General features: G+C 38.5%; 1 protein-coding gene across 1 annotated transcript; it reads right to left on the bottom strand.

Moving 5' to 3' along the window:
* Window positions 1–1507: 1507 nt before the first annotated feature.
* On the bottom strand, window positions 1508–20166 carry LOC125194947. The gene is made up of 4 exons (XM_048093159.1): window positions 19279–20166; window positions 18273–19076; window positions 17639–18107; window positions 1508–1767 (listed from the first exon to the last, which is right to left on the bottom strand). Exons 1-4 carry the CDS (start codon window positions 20164–20166, stop codon window positions 1508–1510), a joined length of 2421 nt encoding a protein of 806 aa, XP_047949116.1.
* Window positions 20167–20985: the final 819 nt, after the last annotated feature.

Below are 20985 nucleotides of genomic sequence, written 5' to 3'. Positions count from 1 at the left end.
TTTTGTGCCCATCTTTTTCCACCATTTGTATTTTCCTTTCGCGGTCTTAATCACATAAACTTTGGGGTCATCTTGTGACTGAGCCTTCTTTTTCTCCTTCTCCTTTGGTTTTCCCTGCGATGTAACTTTTGGGGGGTTAGGCTTGCCCTTTTCCGGGGCTAGAGCTACAACATTAATGAAAAAAATAGAAGGGTTAGAAACAATCCTCCCCTTCTCTCAGCCCTTTAGGCTTCGTAGTGTCGTTCATCATCACAACCCTGCACTCGTACTCCATCTTGGCTCTTTGTGCCTCCTCGTATTTGAGCACTTCGCTCTCTATCTTGTAGGTGGACTTGGTAGCATTGTCGCTAAGCGTGACCCTACCTACATCAATAAGAGCTTTGCTTGTGGCAAGAAAGTCTCTGCCGAGGATTAGAGGCACATTTTTATCAACTTTCATACCAAGTATAATGAAATCAGTGGAAAAAATGAAATCATCTACTTTTACCATAACATCCTCGATCATCCCCACCGGCTTGATAGCAGAGTTATTGGCCAACCTAATCGTGCTATCTGCAGTTGTAAGTGGTCCAATGTTGAGGTTTTGGTAGTACTTGAGTGGCATGATGTTGATGCTAGCTCCAAGATGACAGAGCGCTTTGTCCACCTTTCCTTGCCCGATCGAACACCTTTCCTTGAATGATCTCACTGTAATGAAATGGTAACGTAAGATCTGCCATTGTAGGCTTCTTCTTTCTCATCACGACCTCCCTAAGTAGTTTTGCAAACATAGGTATTTCCTGCAATGATTCAACAAGAGGAATGTTAAGGTGAACTTTGCAGAACATATTCAAGAAATGCTTAAATTGCTCCTCAAGCTTAAACTTCCTCTTTGGCTAAAAAGGGAGTACAATCCCTGGGTGCCGCACGAGAACATCTTTCTTCGCGGGCACACTCCAGTTTGCATCCCAGAGCTGCTTTCTGCCCCCGTTTTCTGCTTTGCAACCCACTTTTTGTTGATGTCAGCCACTCGTGCTGCTGCATTCTTATCCTCATCTATCTTTTGTTGGACTTGGTCCATTTGAGTTTTGATGGTGGTGACGACAGTGGCAATTGTGGTTGTTCCAGCCTCGAGGTTGTTCAACCTTGCTTCCACGATTCCAATCTTGGTGTCGTTGGTCTTTGTGTCTTGCACTAGCACTTCTAGGATTTTCATGATCCCTGCCTCATATCTCTCCTCCTTCGCGGGCTCAACCACTCCACCTTTACTCACATTAAATCCTGCAGGGGGTTGCAAGAAATTATTGTTAGAGTATGAAAGGTTAGGGTGAGGACAGTTCCCATTATAGTTATTGTAATTACCGCCCCTCTGGTTAGGACGATAATTATTATTGTTGAATGGTCTATTGGGACCGCCTCCTTGTTGCACGTAGTTGACATCCTCGGTGGGAGTGGAAGGAGCGTCTGGTTTTGTGACTGCAATAACGGAAGTCGGTGGGGCCGGATCTTCTCTCCTTGATGTGTCCATCTAATTCACCCTAACCTTGAGCTCTGCCAACTCCTTTGCAAATGAGCTCTCCTCGGATGCTTCTACGGCTGCAACCCTTCTAGATTGATGCCTCTCCTTCGACCACCCGCGACTGTTGTTGGCAAATTCATCTATCACTGCCATGGCCTCCGCTCCGCTCTTCCATTGAAATCCTCCGTTCGCCCCTGAATCCAACATAGCACATATTTGTTCATTGAAATCATTATAGAGAATGCCTACCTGGTGATCCACGGTGAAACCTGTTAGGTTTGGTATACTGAAAAGCATGTTTCGAGCAAGTTTTGCACGAATAGAATCTTGCTTGTATACGTAAAACTCTACAATCCACTTTTAACCCGATTCAGTATTATTCGAGTAGTTTCGCACGAATGGAATCAGTATATTATTACATTGTGTTTGCTTGTGAATTTATAAGATTTTTTATAAACATCTAAATGCATAAGAAGTAAACAAAGTCTAAGTCTTTTGCTTAGTAGACCGGTTGTGGGCGTCGTCCACTTTAAGGTAACACGGTCAGATCTATGCAATGCTTTGCAAAAGAAAAAGAAGAATTTCACAACCTAGATAGGCTTAGACTACCTATCGTGAAAGGTTGCAATGTCAGTCCACATATTTCTAAGCCTTACTGAAATAAGATGACATTAGTGTGGTATAGCACTGAACGGATCTAACAGCAAGACGTGTCTTTATGCTATCTACCTGAAAGACTAGGTCTTGATAAAATACTATTTCTTAATCTACATATGTTAGCATTGAGCATACGGTATTGATTATGCACTACTTTGACTTATCAAATGGTGCGGGTTTTTCACAACCCAATAATCCTGATATATTGGGTAGTGGTGGTTAATATCTAGCGGTGCTATGATTGCTATTATGTTGAATCGTGCGCGAGGTGAGTCTCGTTTGATAATGTACTCAAGAGGAGCTCGAACAAGGTTTTATTATTCAGAAAACTGGCCAGTTGGAGTTTTATCACTCTATGAATAATAAATAAGTGTTTCTTGCTAAGTCCATTCTTGGAACTAATAAGATATTAATTAATTAAGTCCATATCAGACATTAATTAATTAATGGACATTTATATCTAAAGCGCGGGAAATAAATAATATAAATAACGGAAACCCGGATCACTTGTAATTTCAGATTTGGATGGAGAGAGTTCAATATTACTTCTGTGGTGGCTGCTCGTAATATTCTAATATAAGCTTGTATTAATTGTGGGTCCAATTTAATTAGTAAAACGCTAATTGGGGGAGCCCATATTCAAAACCTTCCATAGATTCCTGTCTAAGCCCAAAAGGAGCTTAATATAAATAGGAGAATAAAGGAGACAGAATAATCAATTTATTTTATTATGAAATTTTTGTTCCTTTCTCTCTACAGAAGGAAACGATTTTTTATTTTCTCCTCCGTGAGAATTTCAGCTCGTCCTCCGTGAGGAATTTTTCTGTCTCTTTTATTTAAGTCCTAGTATCCCGGTGAGATCAGCCCACACTGATATCAGAATACAGTTCGGGAACCAGAGAGAAGATCTGTGGTCTAGGATCATCACGTGAACAAGGCGCGAGCAATCGACGATTCTTTGGAGAATCAAATCGGTAACACTAAACCGTATTATTCATGTTTAGGATTTACTTTCTTTGAGCATGAATTATTTGCGTTCTAGAATGCAATTATCTGTTTAACATGTGAATTGATTAATCGCATAATCGGTCAAATAGATCCGTATCTGATTTATTTTTTTTGTACAAGTCTTCCGCTGTGCAAGGGGCACCAAGCCCCAGCAAAACCATGGTTGGGGCACTTGCAGAGGAGTCCCTTGAAACGAGCTACGGCCTCATAAAGGGGATCGTCTGTGCGTTGAATGAATTGGAATATTTCACTCTTCAATTTCAGTATGGTGCCCGACGCGTAGTATTTGTCGAGGAATGATGCCACTATAACCTTCCATGTGGAGGCTTGCTTTGTAGGTAGACACTCAAATCACTCTTTAGCAGAATCTGTAAGAGAAATCGCTCAAGCGAACAAGGCCCGATCCAAATGATACAGTACTAAGACGTGGTAGTAGGGTCAGAACATCAAATTCTTTTGGTCATGACTACATTGCTTTTATGTTGGATGAAGAACCAATGTCAATAAAAGTAACCGTTGTTGGGCTGCATTGAGGAGAAACTGTTCAAAGCAAGATTGATTCAATTTTACTAAACCACACTTGGGTGTTGGTTGATCTACCTGAAGGTGCTAAACCTTTAGGATGCCAATGAGTCCTTGAAAAGAAGTTTAAGGTTGATAGAACAATTGATAAATATAAAGTTGATAGGTATTCAAAGGCTTTAAGCAAACGGAGGGAGTAAATTATAGTGTGTCTCTACGTTGATGGTATGTTAATCATGGGCAGTTACACCCAAGTGAGTTATGATACGAAAATCATGTTAAAGAGAACCTTTGTCATGAAGGACATGGGTCTAGCCGATGTGATTTTTGGAATGAAAATCTAAGAAAATTAGAAGGAATCATCTTAACATAATCTCATTATGTTGAGAAGGTACTAAAGAGATTCAACGCCTATGATAGCGTGTCGGATAAGATGACTGTAGAGCTCAATATTCACTTGAGAAAGAACAAGGGCGGGCCTGCTGCACAAGAAGATTATGCACGGGTTGGTGGGTGCATTATGTATTTGACTAACTGAACTAGACTAGACTTGCTTGCGTTGTGAACAAGTTGAGTCGTTACACGTGCAATCCAAGCAAGGAGCATTGGAAAGCTCTTGTAAGAGTTCTGAGGTGCTTGAAGTATACTCTCAAAATCATGGGCTACAATTTTTGAGATACCCCCCGGTACTTGAAGGGTACTGTGATGCGAACTGGATAACAAAGACTCACTTTAAACAAATGGAATCATAATTCATAGCTTTAGATAAAGCTGGTGAAGAAGCCGGATGGATGAAGATATTCCATGTTGGTAAAAGTCAATGCATCGTATTGATTCACTGTGATAGCTAAGCTGCTATATGATTGGCAAACGATGGCTTGTACAATGGTAAGTCTCGACAGATTCGTTGACGACATAATACTGTGAGATATTTGATCACAACAGAGGTGATTACATTTAACTAAGAAAAGTCAATAGATAATCTAGCGGATCCGCTAACCAAATGGTTAAACCGTGATCAAATGAATAAACTGCTAGAGGAAATAGGTTTGAAATCCACAAACTAAAGAATTATCATAGTGGTAACCTAACCATGATAACTGGAGATCCCAAGAACTTGGTTCAATTGGAAAATTAAGCTATGAGAGTTCGTGTGAAACACTCATCTATATTTATTCCCTAGAGAGCAATAGAGTGTTGAAAAACTTGCCTAGTGGTGAGGTTAAGACTGTGTGACTTTTAATGATTCCTAAAGGATCTCGAGGAGATTAAGTTCTCAAAGGAGATCGAGTATGGCAAGATACTCGACTAAGAATCACCTATATAAGTGTGAAGTGTGGCCGCTTCATATAACACACTTATGAATCCAAAGTGGTGTCCAAGGCCACAATGGACACAAAACGTGAGAACAGATGAGGTTGGGGTGTTTAAATGTTGACATCATTGTCTCGGTGCACGCCATGGAGGAATAGTTCAAAGCATCGCGCTACTAATCCGCCTGTGTATCCGATGGTGTTGACTATAGATGGTTCAAAGCCAACAACTATCTATCCTCATGCTTATATACCTCTTGAGGGTTGAGCTTGTGTCTGCATACATATGCATTTGGCAATTTTCACTCATGCGGGGGATTGTTGGAATCGTGTTTTTCAATTAACCTTGACCAATATAAATGTGATGAGACATTTGATTTTGTAAAATTAAATGCAATAGCGACGATCTACTTTCGGAGTAGATGTCTGTGGTATATTCATTTTCTTTAAACCGATTCCCGGTGAGTGAGAAATTATGAAGGGTTTTTAGCTTTTTAAACCAAAACCTTTCCCCGAATTCCGGTTTTTCCCATGAACTATGAGATTTGTTTTTAAAACCACGAACTTTCATTTCGTTGGGATTTTCCCTTGGCGGGTAAACGGTGAAACCCGGGTTGTCTACGTGTCAATTTTAATCCTATTTGTCATTAACGGCTAGGTCGCCCACTGCCAGGACATCCGCAGCCAGCACGCCCAAAATGAGGACGCCCAAAAGCAACCTACTCACCTACCAGAGATAGAACGAAGACGCCTGATTTCGAAGTGAGCGGATGAACGAAGATGTCGGAATTTGATTTTAGGGTTTAATTGGCTGGCTGAATTCGATTTTAGGTGGGTTGGGTAATGTAAATGTGATTGAGTCGTAAAACGACGTCGTTTTAAGGTCCTATATCCGGCGTCTATGTCATTTTTTCGACAACTTCTTTACCAGAAATGTGTTATTCGGGTCGGGTTGGGAAAATCCTAACGAAATGAAAGTTCGTGGTTTTAAAAAAATATCTCATAGTTCATGGGAAAAACCAGAATTCGGGGAAAGGTTTTGGTTTAAAAAGCCAAAAACCCAATTATGAATTAAAGTTTGTCACAGTTGTGAGCTATAAAGGAGTTATGAAATTCAACCAAGGGATTAATTAAAAGTGTTAATTATCCCACATTGGTGGAGATAACCTTATTAAACATTTATTTAATAAGATGAATTATTAAGTGTAATAATTATAGTGGACCCAGGTGCACAACGAGTGCTAAAAGGTCCACGACGGACCCCGACATATAGCGGGTTCCAAGTGGTCCACGACGGACCCCGACGCATCGTGTGACCAAAAGGTTCACGATGAACCGCGTCGTGTAGCGTGACCAGATGCATCACTCTCCTCTAGCTCCCGTAACGGCTTATAACCCCCGGTGGTTATAGTTAAGCCATCATGGCACACATAATGGCTGTTGACTCCATCAATGCCCAATAAGTGGACTTGGCCTATAAATAGGCATGCATCTATTGCATTCTCTACACTAGACACAACCATATTGCATATCATTTTGCATAGCTCTCTCCCTCTCTCTACATAGTCTTCCATCAAAGCTCTCCCCTCGCCATCATCCAGTTCGTCGCAGCTTGTTCAGTTTGCGGTGCTGCAACAAACAAGACGAAGCCGTTTTATCTTTGGGGATGACACGCCAATCAGAGAGCACTACCGTGGCGTATCTCGTGTTGCGGAAAGAGGATTTCTCGACTCGGCTTACATCTTTTACGGTTATAGTTTCAATTTTTGTTTTGTTATTTCGATTCAGTTTATTGTATTTTTATCTTCAATCTTCATTTGGGTTGTATTACGCCCAGTTAGTGTATCTTTGTATCACATAATTATTCACAAGAAACCTAACATTTCTTAGCCTGATATTGGTTAAAGTGCTTAATTGGAAAAAGAAAAGATGAATGAGTAAGTATTAAAATAGAGAGAGAAAGAAAGATGAATATTTTAATAGGAGTGAGAAAAAGTGGTTGAGTGTATTAATTGGAGAGAGAGTTTCCAAAAAAGGAAATGTGTCATCTTAGTTGGGACAAACTAAAAAGGAAAACGTGTCATCTTAAGTGGGACGGAGGGAGTAACTCTTTTAATTGACGAGAAGAACATAGGAAAAAATTCGCAAGCTTTTGACGTCCTTTCGTGAACCAAAAAGATACTCCCTTCGTCCCAAGTTACTTGAGTCGTATTCCATTTTGGATTGTCCCAAGTTACTTGAGTCATTTCTCTTTTTTGGCTAAAAACAAAACATCTAATTTCACCTACTTTATTCTTTCTTTTACTTGACTCTCTCTTCTTTTTCTTACTTTATTCTCTCTTCTACTTTATTTAACTCATTAAACACAACTTTCTTAAATCCGGTGCAAAAAAGAAACGTCTCAAGTAACGTGGGACGGAGGGAGTAGAAAAAGTCGGAGTGTTACAATAGTACATGCGTTGGCAAACCAAACCATCCCCAGAAACATGCAATGGCTCGAGGTCTTACTCAAAAATTTTCTTGCTCACGACGGTCAACAAGTTGTTGGCAAAACTCAACACCCCCAATCGTCTTCATGATCAATCTATGAAGGACTTGAAGGAGAAATGGAAACATTCAAGTTGGAAAATAACAAAATAAGGATTACTCTGCAAGGAAAATGCTTTGGATACCACCTCTTATGGTGATTCAAGATCGGCACATTTGATTCAAGCATATAAAGCTTACATATAACCTAAGCATGAGGTAGATGTAGTTTAGTCTGGTATTGAATTTGTTGATGGAGATATTGTGAAGTTTTTCAAGAATCCTCTACAAATAATAGGTAAACCTATTAGGAATTCATGTCACCAAATAATTATATGCAACGGAAAATACATCCAGGTTACATATCTAGATTTATAACGAATATTGCATGTTGAGCATTTAACAAAACAATAAGATAATTTACTTGTTGCGTAGTTTGTCACTATTGGTCGAATCCTGGATCTACTTTCGCTATTCAGATTTATTGTCAATTCAATACTAAGAATAATCTCCCATCCACAATGCAAGAATAATAAATTGTGCACAACCTAATAAGAGAAAGATATTTCTTTATAATTTTAATTGAAAAACTAATCATTCGTAGTACATTTTAAATGATGCGAACTTCAATATTTCTTTACAACAAAGATATTTGTTTATTATTTCACATCGCCCCTTTCTTTTAATTTCAGTGTCTAGCTCTTGGCTTTGGCGACTAACCTGATGATGGGGTTGGCAGCGGAAGCACAAATGAATCATAGAATTAAATCTATTTTGCAGATTATTTAAATAAATTTTATTCGTGTAATTGTCACATGTGTCTTGCTCAAAACTTGAATCAAAACATGCTTTTGAATAATTGAAACTTAAAATATACTTTTCTACGGGAGGATATAATACCTTCTTGATTCTCTAAAGAATCAAATATTGCTCGCTACTTCTTCACGTGATGATCTTCAATATAGACCACAAATTATGTGACTAGTTCCCGAACTATATTTCAATATCAGAGTGGGCTAATCTTATCAAAATATATAAGACTTAAATGAAGACGACCGAACTCCAACAAAAAGTAGGAGAAGAAATTGCCATCTGCTTAGAGAGAGAGAGGGGGACGAAAATTATGAGATAAAAAGTGTTCTCTCTTTTATTCTCATATTTATATTAAGTTACATATTGGGCCCAGTCAGGAATCTATGAAGGTTTGGATGAGGCCACACCCAATTGGCTCATATATAATTGAATTGAATCCCAATTTAATTCAAGCTCATATTGGAATATTATTACCAGTCACTGCAGTAATAATATTGAATTTCCACTTTTAGAAAGTTATTCCTGCACTAAAGATATAATTGTCCATTAATTAATTAATGTCTGCTATACACTTAATTAATTAATATATTTTTAATTTCAAGAGTGGACTCACTTAGAAACACTTATTTATTATTCATGGAATAATTAAAAACTAGCTAGTTCCGAATAATAAAATCTTGTTTCGAGCTCCTCTTGAGGACATTGTCCCAGACTCACGCGCGTTCCAATATAATAGCAGTCCTAGCACCGCTAGATATATTAATCACCCCTACCCAAGATATCATGATTATTGGGTTGCGAAAACCCCGCACCATTTGATAAATCAAAGTAATGCATAATTGATAATGTATGATAAATGCTAAATATATTGATTGAGAAATGATTATCTATCAAGACCTCCTCTTTCAGTAGACGGCGTAAAGACATGTCTTGCTGTTAGATTCATTCAGTGCTATACCACACCAATATCATTTTATTTCAGTAAGGCTACTGACATTGCAACATTTCGCGATAGGTACTCAAAGCCTATTTGGGTTGTGAAATTGTGTTTTTCTTTGTTCAGAGCTGACTGTGTTACCTTAAAGTGGACGACGCCAACAACCGGTCTACTAAAACAAAGACTTAGACTTGTTATGTTTCTTATATATTTAAACATGTAAAACAACCATTAAATGTAAAACATAACACCGTTATGACAAAATAATGTGTTTTATTCTTTAGAAAATAAAACAAGAGTTTTTACAATTTCCAATCACTCGAAAGATGATTTCTAGTATAAAAAACTCTAACACCCGACAATGATATATGATTGGAACTATTTGAATTCACTTGCACCACCGTTAAGGACATCATATTTCCAAACTAAGACTTGCACTTATTATGTTTTTTTGGAAAATAATATCATTATACCTGGCAATTGATAACTTTTTCTTGAAGCTTGCTTAAGTCATTCCATAAATGGATTTCATTAGCTTGTACTCCCTCCGTCCCAAGGAAGAAGACGGCACGAGATTTTATGCATTTTTATTTTATGTGTTAGGTAGAGATAATAAAGTAAGAGAGAGAGAATAAAATAGAGATAAAAGTGTTGTTTTTTTTAGTAATGAGTCATCTTGGGTGGGACAAACTAGAAAGAAGAGTGGGTAATCTTCGTTGAGACGGAGGGAGTATATTGCATTTGACATTTCTTTTGATATAAAACCTCTAGACTACGTACTATACATACATATATATAGTCTTCGAGTTACCTATTGAGAAATGGGGTATTACATCGATTTGCCAACCGTCAAAATCATAGTATACAACTTTTCAAGTAGTATCCGAATTGACTGAGTTTTGTCTATCATTGGAAAGGTTTTATCAGAATCAATGATCTTCCATGTTTGTATTTTGTATTTCCAATCTCCCTTCTTTAGAAGATTCATTGCCTAGATTAGATTGCAGTACATATAATCTAAATTGTATATTAAGGCTTCCAGCCACTTGATAATCGATGCCTAACATCTCTTTGGTTGATTCATTCTAATACTCTTCACCATTCTAGTTCTCTGACACTGGAAATGGTCTTTTAGTTGCACCACAATGCCTTTAAGACATATTTAGTAATTTTACACTTGTTTAGGCTTTTACTTTGGGCTAAAAATAATTAATTGGTTTTGGGCCTCCCAAATTTTAATCGGAGATATAAGGGTGGGTTAATAAATGTTTTGGGCCTCCCCAATTTTAATTGGAGAAATAAGGGTGGGTTAATAAATGTTTTGGGCAACTCTTTGGGCTGGAAATTAAATAATTTAGGTTGATGATTAATATAATTGTGGAGAATTATTTAATTAAATTCTAGAATATTTGGAAGTGTGAATAATTTATTTCAAGTCCGAAATAATTTAATTCAAGGGCAATTATTTTGCGAGAGTTTAAGCACCCGCTTAATTAAAGCTTGGGATTTAATTCGACATCGTGGTAGAAAATTGAAAACTGCTGCTTTCTTGCCTCTTTTCACAAGTAAATTTTAAAGCACGTAAGCACACAACCTGATCAAGTTAAATTGTGACCTGTTCAAGCTGGGCGGCAACTACGATCGTTGTGTTGTGAACAAAGACGAGGAGAGTGTTCAAAACCTAAAGCCCACTACACTATAAAGCTAGCACAGGGAAGTAAGGGTAAAATCCCTCAGAGATGGATGCGGTTGGAGTTGAGAACGAGACATTTGGAAGGGTAGTCAGCGGACACGCTTTAATTTTTGGGGTTTTGAACTAACTAGAGCGAAATGATCAACTAAATGAAAGTACCTTCTACACTACTGACTTAGCGAAATGATCAACTAAATGAAAGTACCTTCTATACTACTGACTTGACTGGATCAACTAAACTAAAAATAGCAAGAATAAAAAGTATGCGGGACCACTGACACATCCGCGCGCACCATCGGAAAAGCTGACAATAAAGGAAAGAGGTGATGGCGATGGTTTCTAACTAACTACTTTCTACTTCTAATCTTAAGCTACTGAACTGAAAGCACAAACGCAAATTAAAACAGAGCATCAGCATGAAACAACAGAACAGGGCATAATGAAACAGATCCACGAAATTACACTTAACCGATAGTAGATTCAGGCTAAAGAAAGAAAATCATGCAAAGAACGTAAACGTATATCTACCTATGGGAAAGCAATAAAAGAGCAGATCCGAAACAAACAAAGGCAATCAACACTAAAAACACTATTTCATTCAAGATCATCGGTAAAAACAATGGAACATAATTCTTGCGCAAATGAAACAAGGAAAGGAAATAAACTAAGTAGCGACTAAGAGAAAAACATGATCAAACTTAAGAACTACGAAAGCGATGAAAATAGCAGAAGGTGAATTGTTCAAAATCCTCAAAAGACTACACAGATAAATGAGCTAAAAGGACTTCTTCACGAATCTGGCCTCGTCTCCCTTGGTGAGGAAGAAGAGCTGAGAACTTTAAAGCTTGAAATTGAATGTGACTCCAGCTACTAAATTACTCCATAACTAAGCTAAAACTTGAGTGAGTGAAGTTGATGAGTGATCAACCGTGGAATTCATGCAATCTCTTCGTATTTATAGAGCACATGTTGGGCTCAAATCCCTAGGTTAAGCCCATTTTGCCTTTAACATTTCTGCCCCTTCTAGAATGGCCTTTGCTCTTTCTCTCTACTGTGACTCATCATTGTAGATGGAAGATTCCACTTGATCAGTTCGGCCACTTTAGCGGATCAACTCAGCTCTCTTTCATGCTATTTTTGTTGGGACTACCGCAGCGGAAGACACGGAAAACAAACAGGTCCTAGACGGATCTATTTAGGTGATTATGCATTCGACTCTAATTTCATGCAATAAACATAGATCTATAGATTTAACATCAAATAAACACATAATCATGCATATTCGATGTAGATTCGATTGTTACCTCATAATCCATCATTGGATTGACGTTGCTAGCTGCACCACCCGGAGATCCTTGGTTTATCGACCATGAATCTTCCGTACTATTCCCTTGTGCTTGATTCTCCATCCATGTGGGCGGATCTTAGATTATCAATTAAATAACATTGAATGGATCTAGGGAAACCCAATACAAACACCAAATCGTCTAGATCTAATCCTATGAATTAGGATAGATCAAGAACAATAATCAAAACCCTAATTCTCCCACGTGCTAGGCACGAAAATCGAGACCAAGTGAGAGAGAAGAGGGAGGTGCCGATTTGCCTCCTAGGGTTAGGGTTTTGTGTTGTCTTGGATTGTGTGCTAGGGTTTCCCTTTCATTCATTATTTATAGTGGACCTTATTGGGCTAGTAAGGGGATCCATGGAATGACTTAAGTGTTGGGCTCACCCATTAGATAAATTACTAATTAAATCAAATGACCCATGATTTAATATATTATCAATGGACTATTATTTTGTTCCACTAAAGAATAATATTGCACTCCCACTTAAATCACCAAATTACAAATAACTTGGGTCCATTTTATTTTATAATATTTCCCGCGTTTAAGATTATCTTGATCCGTCAATTTAATTCTTTTTTCTGCTATGTGACTAGAATTAAATTAATTCTCCAAAGAGTTTTTCTAGTTTGAAACTTTATTTATTATTCGTGGAATAAATTCCAACTGCGCAGATTTCTGAATAATAAATTCCTCTTTCAAACACCTCTTGGGGATCACCCCTTAGGGATTTAATCATACCACACTGGGCACGCGAATTCTATGAAATAATATTCCAATACTTTCATGTTATTCAATTACTACCACCCAAGATATCATGAACTTGAGTTACGTACAAACTCTCACATATTGATAAGTCAAAGTGGCGTTTGATTGAATAAACAATATTGATATTAATATCATAGACTAGAAAATACTAAACTTTCTGAAATATATTCTTTCAGTAGATAGCAATAAAGATTACATTTCGGATTAGATCCTTTCAGTGCTTTACCACACCGGCGTTACTAATCTCTTCTTAGGTAAGAGAGAATTATATCACAAACACCGCAACCGTACCAATAGGTAGCCAAAGCCTATCTAGGTTGTGAGTACGTTTTTCTTCTTACTAGATCTGGCCAAGTCCCCTACTGGAAAACTCATGAGGAGATTCATCGAATATCCCTACTTGACCTTCTTAGTAAAAAGCCTTAGACTTGTTTATCATATTTCAATAATAAACCATTACATTAAATTATTTATTCTCATAATTAGGTAAACAAGTGGACATGGCATTTCTCGTATACATGCACAAGCTGACTGTACAAAGGCATGTACGCTCGAAGCATCTTTTAGTATACAAACCCCAACAATTTTTACCTCTTTTCTTGAGTTGATCCAGTTGACCCTGCACACTTTACTTTAGCGTTTTCTGGCTCCTGCACATTCAAATTTGCCCCTCTTTTGCAACTTATTAGCCTTGTTAGTATAATAAATCCGATAAAATCATGCATGTATTCAGCCCGATCAAAAATACGAGGTGCCAACAGAGAAATTTTGGGCGGAAGCGGCCGACCGCTATCGCATGCAACGCCAGGTAGCCGCCGAATAATAAAAAATATGCGAAAGTCGGGAAGCGAGATAAAAGACTTTAATTAGGGTGCATGCATTCTAATTAGAAGTTTTCTCCCGCTAATTGTTTTTATTTATCTAAAGGGAATTGTTCTATGAGACTCTAAATTCGGAACAAGGAATATTCAAGTTGCGAGATCTTTTTTTAGCGAATGAGGTGGGCTTTCTTTTAAGTACCGTTCATGAAATATTTTTGGCTTTGTTCACAGTGATGATAAATACATTGACATGAAATAAATGATTGTCATGCCGTGTTTTGGATTTTGTGGAATACCTATCTGCCCTGGCTTTGTGCGGGAGCCCCCCTCTTACTAAGACTGAAGAATATTCTTGTGAATTATGGACAATACCGGGTATATAAGCATTGATTTCAAATCTAGAGGTAATCCTACTCTGGCAAGTTTACACAAGGCAGAGATTGGCTTTTTAGGGGTGATAGTGGAAAAGTATAGAAATCCCAGCGCGAGTAGGAGAAAAAAACGGACATGGAGATACACAAAGATACATCTTAGAATTCAACTCTCTTCCAGGGCTAAAATGGGAGCTCATCTTACTTCACAACCTTAATTTCTATCACACACACACACACTTGGGTTCTAGTTTAGTTAGGTGGTAGTTTTAAATGTAGTTTGGAGATTTGTAACACCATAAATCTTTATTTTGTGCTTTGTTATGTTTGTTTTTAAATTTCCTTGTTGTTATCAAACTTTAATGTTTCGTTTTGTGTAGTGAATTCAATGTATGGTTTCAATTTACTTAGCATTGTTCTATTTCCCATGCATGAGCTTTCTGTTTAACCTTTTGGTTCTGATTTATGAACATCTTTTAGCTAAGTAATTTTTTCGCTGTTTATTTGGTGGGATCTGAACTGTTGATTTAAGATTTTTGCTTAGTTGTGAAGAAATTATGGATAAAGTGTTTTAGGATGAATAAATCCAGTTGTTTGTAGCATCATGGGGTAGATCTAGGTTGGTTTGTGTTGCTTGAAGATATGATGATGTCTGATTTAGCTTCTGAGGTGGTAGATCGCTAGCTAAATTGTGATTTCTGCATGATTATGGCTGAGTCGTTTATTTACGTAGATGTAGTTTAATTACTTAGCGTAGATCTGAAGTTGTAAGTTGTTAAGTTAAGTTTGTTAGTTTACAACTATATGGGAATGTTCATATCTACTTATACTCATTTTCTTTTGATTCTACGAGGAAGATGAAGTTGTTAGAAAAGTTTTACTTTACCGTACATTTTGCAGAAGACTGACAGTCGTTCACTATATTCTGTTTGGCCATTTCAGGAAATTGCAGTATGATTTGATCAAGTAGATTTTTTAGATCCGTTTAGCAAGTGGATCAGTTTAGTTAGTTCAGCCTCCAAGTTTATTAAATCAAGTAGTTTAACTTAACCCACTCCGTAAAGCGTGGCAGCAGCCATTCCCATCTTGTCTTCAACAAATGTAGAACAAATTGTCTCTGCGGGATCGATCCTTACTTCCGTTTACTAAATCTATAGTATTGTGGGTTAAGGTCTTGAAAGGCCCTGAGTTCCTCCATTTTCGCACTTAAGGTCGGATTAAGTCAAGTTGATCAGTTGAGTTTCTACTAGGTCCACTCATCGGCCATTGATGCACTATTAACATAATAGAAATAGTATAGCCAAAGGTCAGTACCAGATATCGAACACAGGGAAAACAAACACAAAGTGTCTATCTCTCTTACTAGAACTCAATTACTATCTGGAGAACCGAAAGATTTTGGAAACTTTTGAAAACTGAAAACAATTGAAAGCAAATAACAACTTGATGTAGATAAAACACAGAGATAAACGATAGATATAAGGGTAATTCCAGGGATGTGCATTCACAGTTATGGTTATACAAATTCCAAACTACATTACCATAGCACAGTTATTATTTTGATAGGACGAGTCAACTAGCTTATGCTCATGCGATGCAAACGTTGATTACTAACATTAGGGTTGTCAATCCTAACACGTAACTCCGAAAAGCTCCTAAGACCCTTGAAAAGTCCTCACTCTCAATTAACAGTGCCGTTTTAAAGGAAGCTAACTGTAGCGTCTACTAAGTAGACCTAATTTGCTAGAACTCTCTCACAGTTATGAAGCAAATTATGTTTGATCAATCACAGAATGTGTCACTCAGACGTGAATCGTCAAGACTAACTTAGGGAAGAAACAAAGTAAAAACAAAACGGATATTAAATAGAAAAACTGGAATTGTATAACCAAAGTCGTTACTAACACATCCCTAAAATCCTATGAGTTTAGTTACACATAATGGAATAAGCTAAACACATAGATTGAAGGGAAAACAATTGGAACATAAAACTAAAGCAAATAAAACCCGTAGGTTGAATCCTTGTCGTTCTTGATGTTCTTGAATCCTTCTTCAACTCCTTGCACAGTGACGTACTCTAGCTTTTAATCTCTGGGAATTTATGTTGCAAAAAGAAGTTCTAATTTGATAAAGCTTGAAAATAACATTCCTCATTCCTCATCATAGGAGCTTCCCTTAAAAATATCAGATCCACTTAATAGACACTACAATTAGCTTCCCTTAAAACGGCACTGTTAATTGAGAGTGAGGACTTTTCAAGGGTCTTAGGAGGAGTTACGAATCTAGGATTGACACCCCTAGTGTTAGTAATCTAAGCTTGTACCGCATGGGCAGAACTTATGTGACTCGTCCTATCGAAGTATAGACTGTGCTAGGGTATTGTAGAAGGAATTTGTATAACCATAGTTGTGAACACACATCCTTGGAATTCTCTTATCTCATTTATTCGATCTCTAGTTTGTGCTGCATTCATCCGTTTTCTGTTTTCAATTTAATTGTTTTTATAAAAATCTCTGGTTCTCCAAATAGTAAAAGAAGCTTAGTAGAAGATAGCCAATTGGTGATCTTATTCCCCGTGTTCGACAACCCGGTACTGACCTTTAGCTATACTAGATCTACCCTGTATACTTGCAGGTATTTTTAGTGATAATAAATAGTGCATCAAGTTTTTGGCGCCGTTGCCAGGGAATAATATCAGTTTGTGATTGATATCTTCCAACGGACGATTTTACTACTTTGGATTTTCTTGCTTTCAAATTTTTTATTTTTAGTTTTATTTTAGTTAATTTTTTTTTCTCTTTAAGGTAGTTTACGTGAACGCTCTCAGGGAAGGACAGCTTAGAGCCGATCGATCACGAACTTGAAAGGACACGTAGAATAATAAGAAGGGGACGACTAGCAATGGCAAAGGAAGACAACATGACCGAGTTTTTTTTTTTTTTTTTTTTTTTTTTTTTTTTTTTTTTTTTTTTTTTTTTTTTTTTTTGGTTAAACACCTTCACGGTGGAGGGTTAAGTAGGCCCCTCATCCCCTATATATCATCAAAACGAAGGTTTTACAACGAGACTATCCCAAAAGTGGATCGTCTTGCAAATAAACAACAACTAAAACCAAGTCTATTACAATTAAACTATCGAAACCGAAAATTTGGAAGCCCCAACTGATCCAACCTGCACAACGCCTTCACTCAAGCTAAACACGATTCTTTTGTGTAGAAACTTGTCATCCTTGTCTGTACACCGATCCCTGCAAGGAAGTCCGCAGCTTTGTTTCCTTCTCTAAAAATATGTGAAACTTTCCAGGTGACCCCCTCTAGCTCCTTCCTTATTCTAGCCAGATTGGTGCATACCTCTGCTGCTCCTAACTGTCCTGAGTCCAGCCATCGAACCACAATCTCTGCATCCATCTCAATCCATATCCATCTCCGTGCTGTTTGGCTAAGACCAGACCCATCAGTAGAGCCAAAACCTCAGCCTCCATCACCGAGTTTCCTTTCAGATCAGCAGCAAAAGCTGCGAGAATTTCGCCATCTAAATCCCTTATAACTCCTCCTCCCCCAGCTTTCTGTACCGACTGAAGATAGGCACCATCAACATTAAGTTTGATCCACGAAGGATCTGGGGGTCTCCACTGCACTCTATCAACCTTCCTAGAGCGTGTCCCACTTCTCTGATCTGTCATAACCTCTAATCTCGGACAACACTCTCTCCATTGCTCTGGTCCAATCAATTTAGCCAAAACAAGGTTCTTCAACGGCTCACTAATTCTTTTAATCACATTTTCTCCTTCAAAAGCTTTCTCCCTATTTACATTCTCATTCCTTTCTATTCCTTTCTGTCCATATATACCAGAGAATAAGGCAAGGAATTATGACACAAATGTGATGCCTAGACCGCATCCCAAGATGTCTCTGCCACCACCTCAACCTCAAATCAATGTTCTAACCCCCTCACCAAAAGCAGGCACTTGAGGAAACCATGTTGCAAAATGTATACATACCTTTCTCGCTACCTCTCCATTAACAAACAAATGAAGTCTAAATTCAATGTCCGGTTTCTCACAACATCTGCATTTGGAAGCCAAAGAGATCCCCCTCCATTGCAGCTTTGTGTCCACCGGAATTCTATTTGCTAGTAGCCGCCACAAGAAAAAGGATATTGAGATACCAATACATTTTCCCCAGATCATCTCATACACCAATCTTCTTTCTGACCTCCCTCTATCCTTCTCCCTCTTATCAAATGGAACCTGCAAAATTTCCTCTACAATCTCATCTGGCAGACCCACCTCCTCCGCTAGCATTCGCAGCTCCCATTCGTTCCACTGATCCCCAACCCAAAAATCATTGACAGTTAAGTTCAGTAAGGCTGCATCTGGGTTGCAAAAAGTTGCCAGAGGCCTTGTCGACACCCACTCATCATACCAAAAGCTGATATTACCTTCCCCGAGCACCCACCTAATCTGCCCTCTACACAAATCTCCCACCCTGAACATTCGTCTCCACATCGGGCTGAAGCGATTAGATCCGTATGTTACCAAAGGGATAGAGGTTGAGCAATACTTGTGGAACATGTACCTTGCCCATAGCGACCCCTGTTCTCGAAACCTCCACCATATTTTGATGCTAAATGCCTCCACCACGTCCACCATCCGTCGTATACCCAAACCCCCTTCATTCGTTGGAAGGCAGATTCTCTGCCAATTGACCCAGTGGGTCTTTTTCAATGCATTGCAGGAGCCCCATAGGAAACGGGCCATCACTTGTTCCACCTGCTTCATTGCTCCTTTAGTAGGTTCAAGCACCTACATTATATGAATTGGAATTGCCTCGAGAACACTTTTAATCAGTGTTAGACGACCTCCAAATGATAAATTTCTATGACTCCATCCATGTATTCTCTCTGAAATTTTGTCCCGGATGAACATGAACATACTTGTTTTCTTTGGACCTCGGTAGATAGGCACACCAAGGTAGATGAATGGACCCTTGTTTAAATCCACTAACCTCCTTAATCTCCTCCGCCCACGAGTCATGTTCTTTATCAAGAAAAAAACAGTTCTTACCCACATTAACTTTTTGTCCCGAGGCCACCATACAATGCTTTAAACATTCATGCAAGTTTAAGATGGCCGTCCTCTGTGCCTGCGAGAAAATTATGATGTCATCCGCGTAAGCTAAATGTGAGATCCCCATGGTGTACCTTGCTGTGCGGTACATCATCTCCTTTCTTCCCAAAATTAGACGATCCAGCAATCTTGACAGATAGTCTGCCGCCAAAATAAAGAGGGATGGGGATATCGGATCTCCTTGCCTGAGTCCCCTTGTCGATTTAAAGAATCCAGCTGAACATCCATTGATTAGCACTGAAAACCAGCAGGGAGATATGCAGTTCTCAATCAACATCACCCATTTATTAGAAAATCCCATGCGCTTGAGAACTTTAAGAAGGAATGGCCATTGGACCCGATCATAAGCTTTCTCCATATCCAATTTAAGCACCATATTCGGAGAAGAAACTCCCTTCCATATTTCATGAAATAGTTCCTTAGCCAAAAAGACATTGTCGCTTAGGAAGACATTGTCGCTTAGGAGTCGTCCTTTAATGAAACCACTCTGGTTTGGAGCTGTAATCATTGGAAGCAAAGGAGCCATCCTTGCTGCAATTAGTTTAGAGATGATTTTGTTCAAAACATTACATAGGCTTATAGGTCTAAACTCAGCCCATCTGGTTGGATCCATCTTCTTTGGGATAAGGACTATCAAAGTAGCCGCGATTCCCCTTGGAATTATAGATCCAGCGAAGAAATCCCTTACAGCATCAATCACATCTCGTCCGATAATCTCCCAACAAGCTTGAAAAAATAAAGCTGAATACCCGTATGGTCCTGCCATACTTTCTGGACTGATTTGAAACACAATTTTCTTAACTTCCTCTGCCGAGGGGGACCATCTCCAGCTACTCCATGTTAACATAAGATGGAAGAGCTGAGAGTAACTCCAGTTCTGGTTCAGCCAGAGGCCCCACATCTTCAGTTAATAAATCTTTAAAAAACTTCTCAGCAGAGTTCCTAATATCCGTTTCTTCAGTAAGAATCTGACCCCCATCCTCTATCATATGGATTTTTGCTTTGACTCTTTTTTTATTTCACCCACCCTTGGAAAAATCTTGTGTTTCTATCTCCCTCTACCACCCATTTTATAGCCGCCTTCTGTTTCCAGAAATCCTCTTCCATTCTCAATCTTAGAAGATACTCAGCTGCTGTTCTATTCATCTCAGTTCTGAAAGCCGGGGACGGATCTTGCTCAAAATTCTTCAAAGCTTCCTGCGCCTCGATTTCTGCCTTCTTGATTCTTTCGAAAATGTTACCAAAGACCACTCGGTTCCAGATTCTCAAATATTTCTTTAAGCAGCTCAACTTGAGTTGCACATTAATCATCCCAGTCGTACCTGTCTCCTCTCTCCAACACCTTTCCACTTCATTTAAAAAAGGTGGCGTCTTACCCACACATATTCTGAAACCGGAAAGAAGGCCTAGGTCGCGGCCCTGGTACTTGACATCTTATAAGAAGAGGGCAATGATTAGACTGAATTCTGGGAAGGTTTGTCACTCTGGTAGATTCGAATATATTTGCCCAGCCTTCTCCCAAAAACACTCTATCCAGCCTCTCAAATATACTCCCTCTAGCCCACGTAAACTTAGGGCCGTCCGC

This window comes from Salvia hispanica, chromosome 6 (genome assembly GCF_023119035.1).
Source record: "Salvia hispanica cultivar TCC Black 2014 chromosome 6, UniMelb_Shisp_WGS_1.0, whole genome shotgun sequence".
NCBI classification, from domain to species: Eukaryota; Viridiplantae; Streptophyta; class Magnoliopsida; order Lamiales; family Lamiaceae; genus Salvia; species Salvia hispanica.
This window is presented reverse-complemented; position numbering and strand designations above follow the sequence as displayed.

Coding starts and splice junctions, on each gene's coding strand:
- LOC125194947 (XM_048093159.1), bottom strand. CDS start 20,166: ATGGCAGGACCATACGGGTATTCAGCTTTATTTTTTCAAGCTTGTTGG. Junction 19,077..19,278: donor GGGCGGAGGAGATTAAGGAG/GTTAGTGGATTT, acceptor CATATAATGTAG/GTGCTTGAACCTACTAAAGG. Junction 18,108..18,272: donor ATGGAGAGGTAGCGAGAAAG/GTATGTATACAT, acceptor ATATATGGACAG/AAAGGAATAGAAAGGAATGA.